The sequence below is a fragment of the Centroberyx affinis genome, unplaced genomic scaffold, assembly GCF_046629955.1.
Source record: "Centroberyx affinis isolate AG114_WGS23_722 - 3 ecotype Tasmania unplaced genomic scaffold, CSIRO-AGI_Caff_v1 ptg007696l_1, whole genome shotgun sequence".
In the NCBI taxonomy this organism is placed as follows: Eukaryota; Metazoa; Chordata; class Actinopteri; order Beryciformes; family Berycidae; genus Centroberyx; species Centroberyx affinis.
Window position 1 is genome coordinate 5,488 of NW_027283883.1, and position 12,502 is coordinate 17,989.

Below are 12,502 nucleotides of genomic sequence, written 5' to 3' on the forward strand. Positions count from 1 at the left end.
CATTATTTCATTTACAAGAAGTGAACACAATTAGAGAATGTAGAAGAATGACTGTTTTGGTCATAGTTTCACTGTTATCTCTCTACCTACAATACAGATAGTCATTGAATTCTGGAACAAATCATATCTAACAATAAAAATATTCTCAGATTTGGGTCTGAGAGACAAAATCTCATCAAATGAGGGTCCGTGGCTCTATTGTGGACTAAATCAGGGGTCCTTGATTTGAAAAAGGTTGAGAATCACTGCCTTAGTCAAATCCAACACACACACACACACTCTTTCCACTTTACGGGAAACTCTTCAACAAATGCGCTAAAAGACTGGAAACTGCATCAAAGAGTGTGTGTCTGTGCACGTTAGATGTCCAAGAACAAAATCGCCCCATCGACCCATCCCTAAAACAACTGGGATAGTTTTAACACTAGAAAGACCTATGGAAGTCTAAGAAAAGGCCATCAAGCCATCAGTTAAAAGTAGTACATATAGCTATTTCCTTGCATGACTTATAGTTTGGCAACAGAATAGTCTGACAGCGCTTGTTTGTACAGAAAATGGGTCTAAGAAAAGTCGTGCTGGGACATTTTGAAAGCTGACACGAAAGCTTACGATGATGATTGTTTACATTTTTGAACCCGAAAGCCCACGCTCGATTGTTAGTATGAAACTAGTTTGTGATCATAACAGTCAGTTCATCCTCCTTCCTAATGCTGATCACTGTGTGTGCGCGTTATGTGGCGTGTGTGTGTTGCAGGAATGCTGCTGGTGACCGCGGACACGCTGGGCCACGATTTCCACGTCTTCCAGATCCTCACCCACCCGTGGGCGTCCTCGCAGAGCGCCGTGCACCACCTCTACACGCTGCACCGCGGGGAGACCGAGGCCAAGGTCTGACCCACACACACACACACACACACACACACACACAGCATCATCATCTTTAGTAAGGTGGTGGTCTTTAGTATGGTGGTAATAGGATACATAAAAGAAGATAAAGATTTTGCGAATGGGCGTAATTCCACAAAAATGCAGCTGACAATTCTGATTTGTCAAGAACATGTTGAGTAGAAATTTATGGATGACAGTATTGAAAAAAAGATAACGTCAATAGAACATAATGGCACATACAAAATGAAAGACAATATCTACAACATGAATATACCAAAAAACTACATTCAAGGCCTTAAAAAACAGTCTTAAAATGAAAAAAATAAAAAAACTTGGAATGTCTTGAATACAATTTTTTAAAAGTCTTATTAAACGTCTTAATTTGTTTGACCATGCTGTGACAGGTTTATGTTTTATCGAGGTTCGTTTTGATGCAAATCTCCAATGAGATTTACAGATTCTTTACATTTGGTAAAATGGAAAGTAAGGCAAAGAAAACTAGGCAAATGTCATGAATTGTAAAGATGTAAATGACACCAGCAGTGGTGTTGATTTTATTTTCTTGTTTTATTACATTATTTGGACTTCCAGTTGATCACATTGAGCTTGACCCAAATGCATGTCTGCTCTTAGATTAATACAGAAAAGGGTTAATACAATATGCCAATCATGTTTTCTTTTCATCACATCTGCTTTAATAAACACGATTGGACGTTTAACTTTCTTACACTGCTCATGCATGCTTTTATCAGCTATGTTCAATCAGAAATAATAAGCTGATTTTTGTTTCTTTATTTTGGTTGGTAAATTGGTCTTCAGTTTAATTCCAGGTAGTGATAAAAAAAAAAAAGTCTTAAAAACTCATAAATTTGGCATTCTGAAACCCGCAGATAGAAATAGTCCGATCCCTCTCTTGTCGAGCGCTGTGACTCGGGGGCCACCCACTATAGTTTGCTCTTGTCTACTGATAGGACCCTGCACATCAGCATGTTCTGTAGCCTACAACAAGGCTTTCATCCACAGCGTACCGCTCTCTAAACACTGTCATGGAGACGATACTGGAGAACATCAGCGACCAGGGAGCACGGAGCGCGAGGCTTATGGCTTAGATCAAACCGAAACCTCTCTGTTGGGGAGGCATAATGAGCATCCTTTACTGTCTGTCTCACTCTTCCTCTCCTACACTTAAGTTCATGCGAGTGGCTTCGCGTTGCGTGTGCGCATGAGTTTGCGATTAAGAAGAAGCCTGGTAATGCAAAATGGGTGTGATCTGAGGCCGGACTGATATGGGTTTTCGAAGGCAGATGCTGATATTTTTGGATTGAAGCATATACTTTGTGTCGATGTTTAGTATCTTTAATTTGACCATATTAATGCCACCAAAGTATTTTGTGGTTTCGCCAGAGGTTTATTGTTGGCAGTGTGCAATCGCCTCTGAAACAGCATTTACAGCATCATGGGCACTAAAACTCTGAATCCCTGGATGATGATTATAATAAATTCAGTAACACTTTCCAATAAGGGTCACTAAGTTAAGGGTTAGTTAATGCTTAATAAGCATTAACTAACCCTTAATTAACAGTTAACTAATGTGTCTGGTAATCATTTACTAATGGTGTTCATGTTAACTAAGGTGTTAATTTATACATTATTTAATAGTCATTTTTAAATAATACTATTAAAAAATGTATAAATTAATACCTGAGTTAACATGGACACCATTAGTAAATTACACATTAGTTAACTGTTAATTATTACACATTAACTAACCCTTAACTTAGTGACCCTTATTGTAAAGTGTTACCATAAATTCTCATTCTATATACTTTTGTGGAATTGCATCAAAATGTCTAGAATCAGTTCAAGTTAAGGTCTTCCCATAGACAACCAGTGTAGTATTGATCAATTCTACAATAAACATGTAATCAATCAAACTGCATCATATCCATCATATCAGAGGTGGGTGACATTGACTGGCTGATATCTGATATTTAATACAAGGCCACTAGGCACAACATATCCCGTGTGTGCGTGCGTGCGTGTGTATGTGTGTTTGCCCATGTGTACAAGAACACAGAACCCCCCCCCCCCCCCCCTCCCCCCGTCCGCAAATTGATCTGAAGGGGCGATTTAGCACCGACGGGTGCCTCATTGCCTCTCAAGTCAGCTGCTGCAGTATTTACAGCGCAGTTCCTCTCAGCTGTCCAATCGCACCGTTCCCCCTCCAGCCCCGTCTGGATTCATCGCCTTCCAAAGCAAACGCGTTTAAAGCGGAGACAATTTGTAGGAGAAATAGGCCGTGGCGAGTCTGAAACAACACTCGACCACTGGCGGCTCGTTCGGCACAAAAAGAGCCCGCGTGATTCGTTCTTGATGTGAAGCTTGTGTGCCTCGCGATCGTCTTCTCTCGCCCCCCCCCCCTCCCCTCCGTCGCCTCCTCTCTCGAACAGACAACATGTAAAGACGTCGGTGAGGAGAATCTAATAAAGGGAGAGATGCTATTTGGAGGGATCGCGTCTGATGTCACTTCCCGGCCGTTCCTCCCTCACTTCTTCCTAATTGAATTCTGCATTTGAGAGGAGCTTGTTTGAAAAGCCCCTACCATTAAAATTCTGCCTCCGAACGCATGCACACATCATGAACATGGTATCTGTGTTTGCCATTTAAAGTAATAATCTGTGACATTTTCACATAAATATGTGAGTGTTTTACTGCCACAGTAGTGATGCAACCTATATCCAGTACATGAAAGCTTTTACATTTTCCCCTCTGAACAGCCGGTTTCTGGTAGCTCTTTCCTGGGAAAAATCCTCTGGCGCACAGGCGGTGTTTCATGTTTCCGGTTCATTTGGGATACACAGAAGAAGAACTGGGTAGTCAGCATGAGCAGTGATAGCCGCCATGGCTGAACAGACAAAGAAAAGAGCGCCACCTACAGAAACTCATGTTAAAACTGAAGTATTTACCCATCTAATTGAGAGTTGGAGTAGTTTCTGCTCTTCACATAGTCATGAGGAGGTGTAATACAGGTGCATATGTTAGTAATAGCAACCTGCACACTGTTCCAAAATAAGGAAAATGTCCAAACTGAGGCCTCCTGATGCAGAAATGTTTATTACAAAGTGTTCACCAGTGCAAAAAAAGAGTATCCACTGTTTTCTCGTAACCTCACCTTTTGTGTTTCCGTACTTTTTTTTTTTTTGCACCGGAGCACACTGCGTAATAAATATTTCCGCATCAGTACATCTCAGTTTGGATATTTTCCTCATGTTGGAAAGGGTTTGCTCTCATTTCCCCATGCTCCTCTATTTCTCCCCACGCGCATACCCCGTGATACGGACCGAAACGCGACCCGAGTATACAGCGCGTTCCCTACAGCAGAAACAGGGGAGGGAACAACAAAGGGGAGAGAAGCCGCAGAGAAGCCGCAGAGAAGGAGATCGGCGGGGCTGGGGAAAGCGGGGATCCAGCAGAGAGCGAGCCACGAGGCGGGCTGGGCCTCCCCGCCGCGCCGCAGCGGGCCTGGCCAAACACATCCAGCCAGGGGCTTTCATGTGGACTAGCAGGGAACATTTGATTATTATCTGGGAGAGGGGAAGGACATGGCTGGCGTGTTTTCGGGGAGGGCCTGGGGAACGCTCGCAGGCAAGCGAAAAAAAAGCCAAACAGCGGTCGCGGGGTTGATTGGCAGCTATAAAAATCAAACCGGTGAAAAGTGAGGGAATGTGTGTGTAGAGGAGGTGTAGAAGGTGCCTTAATGTGACAAATTTGTGTGTATTTGCTCAAGCTAAACCGACCTTTTAGACTTTGGACGCTAGCACGTCTGTTGAACACTCACACATCAAATTACTTCTCACTGTTTAGTATGACATTTAACTCATATTTCTTGTCATATTTATCTTCAACATTGGTGATATATATATATATTTTTTTTTTGTTGTTGTTTTTTTATGAACATCTTGGGTATTTAAAAAAATAAAAATGATTTTAAGATTTTATCCGATTTCAAGAAAAAAAAAAAAAAAAAAAATAGAACCAATACAAATTTGTTTGGTTTAATATAAGCTAGACTGAAACTAGCTTAAATAAATGAACCAAATCTGTTTGAAGTGATCGTTATTGGAGCTACATAACCAGATAATGTAGTTTATTTATTTCAGTCCCCTTGGGAATTTGTCAGTCATATACTAATAAAACTCTTTTGAAATGCAGTGGCAGCATGCACAAATTGCATACGTTTAAATTTGTTCAATTTGTTTTTGTGCTATTTGAGTCAGTTTCATGAATGATAACCCTTCATCAAAGTTAGATATAATACAAAATCAATTAAAATGTGTAAACCTTGCAACCCTACTAATATTATTTTATCTATTTATTTACATAAGTTACAAAGTAGTATGCATTTTGCACATTGCGGGGCTTCACTGACTCAACAGCTGGGCTAATTTGCACCTCTTTTGGACTTCTTATGTGTCTGCACTGCACATGCAGAGACTTTGCAGCGAGTGAGAAGTGCTTACTCAACAAAACGCCTTCAGGCCTTGTTCGGTTCAGGAATATCGACTGGACACACACCTACACACCCACACACACACACACACACACACACATCCAGTGCCTGCGTCTAGTTAATGTACGACCTAACGGCAGGTCCGCTGACCGGCTGCACACTGAGCCTGCTTTGATCCGGCCCGTCGTAAACACTGAATGCCGGCCTTAGCCTAGTGATAGGGCCAGGGGTTATCACCGCACACACTCACACACTCTCTCACACACACACACACACACAAACGGGAAAGTGATAAAGTCTCCAGTTAGGTGGGCGGAGGGACGCTTTCTTATCTGTCTCCAGCGGCCAAACACGCGGCCGGCTGTCAGTGACCCGAGGCCAGGCCAGGTAAACAGACCCGCAGCTGATAACGGCCAGGAGGGGCCCGAAGGGAGGAGCGGAGAGGAGAGGAGAGGAGCCCGGGAGCCACGGGGCAAACCGGAGAGCGCCGGTCACCGAGGTCACAGCGGTGGCACTCCACCACCGTTCAACTCTGCAGTCCTCCACCGTCCGCTATAATTAGGGTTCCACTGATATGGGCTTTTGGAGGCCGACAGCGGTATTTACGGATCGAAGCTGCTCATAGCTAATATTTTGTGCCAATCTGACCGTTTTCAGAATGATCACATTTAAAGAGCAGCTTCAGTCAAAAACATATTATTATTATATTATATTATATTCATATTGGTCAATTCCTTATTACTTTTGCAATCATACTGTGTTACTAGTAGATTTTATTTTCTTGACAGCATGGAAATGCCTCTGAAATTGCATTTAGACCGCATGACACTAAAACTCTTAATTGAAACCCAGGACACTGCTGCTTACTACTTAATTACTGCTACTACTACAAGTACAGAATCAAATCAAAATATCAAAAGATATTTAAATGTTAAAGGAATAGTTCACCCAAAAATGAAACTTCTGTCATCATCTCCTCCCCCTCATGCCAGTTGAAACACAGGTGAAGTTTGTCCATGTAACACACAGGGAGGCTGCCAGCACAACTCCATAGCAGCCTTCTCCAAAACAACTGAAGTCAGTGGGGACCTGTTCTTCTGTTTTTGGCTGTTTTTGTTTTGGAACTCTAAAGAACAGGTCCCCATTGACTTCAGTTGTTTTGGAGAAGGCTGCTACCAAGTTGTGCTGGCAAACCTCCCTGTGTGTTATATGGACTAACAAATTTCACCTGTGTTTCATTTGGCATGAGGGTGAGTAGATGATGACAGAATTTTCATTTTTGGGTGAACTATTCCTTTAAGATCAAAATGTTGCATTTGAATCAATTCAAATCAAATCAGGTTAAGGCTTTTTTAATGGACAACCAGTGTAGTATTGATCAAATCTGCAATGGATGTGTCTGATTTTTCATAAAAGGCCAAATTCAGCCCCATATATTTGCAATCCAATATATCAGTTGAACCCTAATGGAGTGAAGAGGTAAAACTGCAACCAAGCAGAAAATCTCTGTTTCTTTTTTTTTTCTTTTTTTTTCAATTTTTCCTCTATCCACCCTTTGTATCGCGGAGACACTCGCGATTTATCCCACTGTGTCGCGTTCATCTTCTCTCTCTCTATGTCTTCTTTCTTCGGTCTTATCCCTCTCTCCATCTTTTTCCACATTCCCGTCATTCCGTCTGAGTTCCTCTCAGGTGAACGGGAGCTGCGTAATCTCCCAGGGCCGGTGTCACTGATTTAAAAAAAAAAAAATCACACCTCGCTGGCATCTGCCCATCTGACTGTCAAGGATATCGTCAAGTCTTCTGTAGACGAGGACAGGAGGGAGCGCTATTCACCGTCTTTCTGGCACCTCTGTGTGTGTGTGTGTGTGTGTGTGTCAAACAGTAAACACAGTCGCATTCCACCTTTTTAAAGATAACATTGGGTATCTGTGAATGTTTGTCACGTTACGTTTGCACACTGGCACACGCCCTTCAGGTAAAGCCGCTGTCTGGTTCCTATCTGATTTGACAGTGAAGTCCAGACACTCGTTCACAGGCGGCCGGAGCAGCTTTGACAGGACCATTACGGCCAATTACGACGTGCACAAAGTAGCCCTTTCTCAACCCTTCCCGAGCCATCCATAATCGGCCAGAAGCAGAGGTCAGGCCGCAGCCTCGTCCTTCGCTGGCCTTTGTGGAGCAAAGAAGCCGTCTGGTATGCGGAGGATGCCCCATTAACTGTCATTGCTGGGGACAATTACCTAGTCTGACCTGGCAGAAGATGAAAAAGGCCTGCAGGTACATAGCTATCTGTCGGACTGACTCGCTCGCTGGCTAAGGAGTTGGACATTCCTCCTCCAACTCCCCCCCCCCCCCCCCACACCTATCCCTTTCATTTTTTCCCCCATTTTCTCCAACCACTTTTTTTTTTTTTTTTCGTCGAATGTAGAATGATGGATGTCGCGTCAGCACGCTATCACCTCGCCACTCACTCCTTTGTCTTTTTTCTTCCTCTAGTTCATTTTCTCTCTCTCTCACACTCTCTCTCTCTTTTTCTCTTTCACTTGCATTGTCTCTCCCAGCCCTATCTGTCTGGTCCCCCCGCATGTCTGACATGCTCGGGGAGATGCTATCTCCTCAAGTGTTTGCTCGCCGAGAGCCAGGCAAAGTTTGAGGAGTCCACACGCAGAGAAAGGACGCGGTCAGCCTTTTCTGCTTTTTCACAAACAAGTCTTCAGTGCCGTCTTCATCTAAGACAAAAGCTGTTGTCTTATCTTCTCACCTTGGTCCACTTGTGTCCGGCGCCTTGATATATTAGTGACTGCTGATTCTTCTTCTGATCATTTAATTCAGTGATTCTCAACCTTTTTATATTAAGGACCCCTAGTTTAGTCCACATTAGGGCCACGGACCCCCATTTGATGAGATTTTGTCTCTCGGACCCAAATCGGAGAATATTTTTATTGTTAGATATGATTTTGTCCAGAATTCCATGACTATCTGTATTGTAGGTAGAGAGATAACACTGAAACTATGATCAAAACAGTCATTCTTCTACATTCTCTAATTGTGTTAATTTCATGTAAATGAAATAATGGTGAAGTTTAACAATTCATCAATTTGCTGGGGAACCCCTGGAACCCCCCTCAAGGACCCCTGGTGGTCCCCGAACCCCACGTTGAGAACCACTGATTTAATTGATGGGGTTCAGGACTATAATGGTAACCTAAAAATAACATTTTTAATAACAACTTTATTTTCGAGACCATTCATTTAAACCTCAAACTTTCACACTACCCATACAGATGAGCTTAAAGAACAGTACACACATGTTCATGTGAAAATATTATTCTAAGAGTTGCTGCAATGTCTTAGTTCATATACTGCATTTAAATAAACTACAGTTCAAATGCATTTTATCTTATACAGGACATTCGAGAAAATGTTTGTATGCATATTTCAGAATTTTGTTTAGAATCTGGGTTTTCAATGTTGGTCAGTTGTCAAAGTGTTTCAACAGAGCAAACAAGTGTATCAAAACTTAAAATTTTCTTTTTTGTTGTGCAGAACCCCTTATATGTCATGCATCTGCTCCTCTCTTCATCAGTTAGTTTGTTTGTACCGGAAAGGGTTTGCAAAATGATTGACACAAATTGGTTTCATACTGGGCTCTAGAAATGAGGAACTATGCCACTCATTCGCTGGAGGAACTGGATTTTTTTTGGCATGGAAATTGTCAGATTAAGGCACGAAATATTGCTCAATTAAAAAATATCGGTATCAGTATCGGTCATCAAAAACCCATATCGGTCAAACCCCTCTTCCTGACGTTTGAGTGGGCCGGGCCTGCAGACGGTGCTGAACGCGATGGGCAGTTTTGTCCGTGCAGACACTGAGGCGCACACCAACTGTCAGTCTCACTAATTGCCCACACCCTACATCTCCCAACCTTTGTCTGACTGTCACTTTGACCCCATTGTGTGCGGAGCGTTAACCTCCAGGGGCCCTTTTCCTGCAGCGTCTGGCCCCTTGTCCTGTGTGATGTATCTACGGAGCCCCGCTGGTTCCTTGTTGACAGTATACAAATTGTTTGCCCTTTGCCTAATCGCTGCCGTGACATGTAATGACCCCAGAACAATAGTTTAATGACAGCTTGACTGCTATCCAAATGAGAGACTTGATGCTTAATGGGCTCAACCCTCGGTAGTATTAAGAAAGGGATATAAGTAATGTAAGAAAGATATATAATGGAGTGGTGTATGGTAGGGTTTGTGTGATGAGGGGTTTTGAAGATAGTCAATATAATGGCATTAATAATACATAATAAAAATAATATACTTGCGACATTTTGATCAGATTCCACACTTAACAATCAGTTCCAGTTAAGGGCTTCCCATAGACAACCAGTGTAGTATTGATCAATTCTACAATAAATGTGTAATCGATCAAATTGCATCATATCAGAGGTGGACCACACTGATTTTTAATATAATGCCAATATTGGCCCTATAATTCAGCAAACCAATGTCTAATTTTAGTTAATATATGTAGTGAAGTGGTGTATGGCCATACACTTAATCTCTCCCCATCTTTCTCTTTTACATCCCCTCATCTGTCTCTCTCTCTTCATCTCTTCCCTCCCCATTAATTCCCATTCCACTGCCATGCTTCTCCCGTGTCCCCATCTCCTGTTCTCCACTTTCTCCCTCTCCTCCCGTTCTCCCTTCTTCCTCTTCAACCAATCCGACTAATCCATCCTCTGTCCCCATCCATCCTCCTTCCCAATCCATCGCCATCCACCCTCCCTCCCATCCATCCTCCATCCCATCCACCTTCCATCCCTTCCATCCCATCCACCCTCCATCCCAATCCACCCTCCATCCCAATCTATCCTCTATCCCATCCACCCTCCATCCCATCCACTCTCCATCCCAATCCATCCTATATCCCATCCACCCTCCATCCCAATCCATTCTCTATTCCAATCCATCCTCTATCTCATCCACCCTCCATCCCAATCATCCTCTATCCCATCCACCCTCCATCCCAATCCATCCTCTATTCCAATCCATCCTCTATCTCATCCACCCTCCATCCCAATCCATCCTCTATCCCATCCACCCTCCATCCCAATCCATTCTCTATTCCAATCCATCCTCTATCTCATCCACCCTCCATCCCAATCCATCCTCTATCCTATCCATCCTCCATCCCAATCCGTCCTCTATCCCATCCACCCTCCATCCCATCCATACTTTATCCCATCCATCCTCCATCCCATCCATCCTTTATCCCATCCACCCTCCATCCCGATCCATCCTCTATCCCCATCCGTCCTCTACCCCATCCACCTTCTGTCGCAAATCTTCCGTCCCCATCCTCTCTCCTCATGCTCCCTCTATCCCCATCCATCCTCTGTCCCCACCCTCTCACCTTCCCCACGCCCATCCCCTCCAGGTCCAGGACATGTGCTTCAGCCAGGACAGCCGCTGGGTGGCCATCAGCACCCTCCGCGGCACCTCGCACGTCTTTCCCATCAACCCCTACGGCGGCGCCCCGTGCGCCCGCACCCACATGTCCCCGCGGGTGGTCAACCGGATGTCCCGCTTCCAGAAGAGCGCCGGCCTGGAGGAGATCGAGCAGGAGCTCAACAGGGCCACCGCCCTGGGAGGAGGGGTGGGAGGAGGAGGAGGCATAGGAGGAGGCGGCTGCGTCCTAGGCGGCGGCGGAGGCATAGGCGGGCGCTGCAGCCCCATCCCCGGGCTCTCCAGCAGCCCCTCGGGGTCCCCTCTACACGGTGAGGAGCTGGGAGGGAGGGGGGGGGGAATGAAGGGGGTGCTTTGGAAATAGTTTTGAAAGAAAAAAAGAAATCAGAAAAAAATGTTCTCAAAATGCAATGAAATTTACCTCTAATTGGGCTGGAAATGCAATAAAACTTGTAATACATTGCAACAGAATGTAACATCTTTAGATAATGATAATAATTATAAAAGTTTACATATTGAGAACTTAGTTGCTACAGGCTTAGGGAGTACACATTCAAAAATCTATAATTAGTCAGACCTCTGTGGTTTTTCTTTACATTGAGCTGTACTTTAGCTTGCATGCATGCGTGTTGTGTGTGTTGTGCGTGTGTGTGTGTGTGTGTGTGTGTGTGTGTGTGTGTGTGTGTGCGCGTGTGTGTGTGTGCGTGTGTGTGTGTGTGTGTGTGTGCGCGTGTATGTTTCCACTGACTACTCACCTCAGCAGACCTTGTTCCAGGGACTCTGACCTGTCTGCCACAGCCTTGCCTCCCTTGTTTGTCAAACACCATTTCTGGCTGCTCACACTGTCTATGTGTCCCCAGCTGGCACACACACACACACACACACACACTTTCAGCTGCACACTTTTAACTGCACCGCTAGACCCGAGAGAGTTTTACTCGGTATTAAAGAATATATCATGGTGCCGACCGGTCATGGAATTCCTGGAATTACCAGCTGTGAGAGGGAATGTCAGGAAATTTGCTAAATTTCTCTGGGGCAGTCAGGAAATGTCAGGGAATTCTAACACTTTACAGGAATATATCAGAATGTATTTACAACTTATTTCACACATTCATTGTATTAGATGGTTTTTAGCCCAACTGGAGTAGAAACCAGACTGATTGGAACAACATGGAAGTGCTTCCGTATACAATGTTTTTTTCCTATGGCCGCTCCCGGGCTCCATAGGTTGAGTTCACACACTGCAAGTGCTTTTCGCCGGCCTGCATATCTGGGGCCAGAATCGGTGATAGGCGATGCCGTGACGTCGGGGTCGGGGTCAAGTCATATTGTCATCTGTCCTCCCTTTCCTCGTCTTCCCCCACCTCCACCCCTGCCACGGCGCCCTGGCTTCCTCTCCCCTTTCCTGCCTTCCCCTGTCAAGACCCAGACCCCTACCTAACCCCTGCACAGAAACACCCATATACACACACACACACACACACACAGAGTGAAAAAGTCCGCTATCTAACATTAGAGGGATGTCTGAGTTTTGGCGAGTCCTGCGATGAGAGACAGAGGAGGGAGAGAGGACATCAAAGCGAGGAGGGTAGGAGGTGAAAGTGAGCGAGCGCAGTAATGAGGTGCAATCGAGA

General features: G+C 44.4%; 1 protein-coding gene across 1 annotated transcript; it reads left to right on the top strand.

The window, feature by feature from the left end:
- Window positions 1–756: 756 nt before the first annotated feature.
- LOC139639784 (BCAS3 microtubule associated cell migration factor-like) lies at window positions 757–11,176 on the top strand (the record flags this gene model as incomplete). The annotated part of the gene is made up of 2 exons (XM_071513935.1): window positions 757–888; window positions 10,837–11,176. Coding segments are annotated over exons 1-2 (472 nt in total), but the record flags the coding sequence as incomplete, so codon positions are not given.
- Window positions 11,177–12,502: the final 1,326 nt, after the last annotated feature.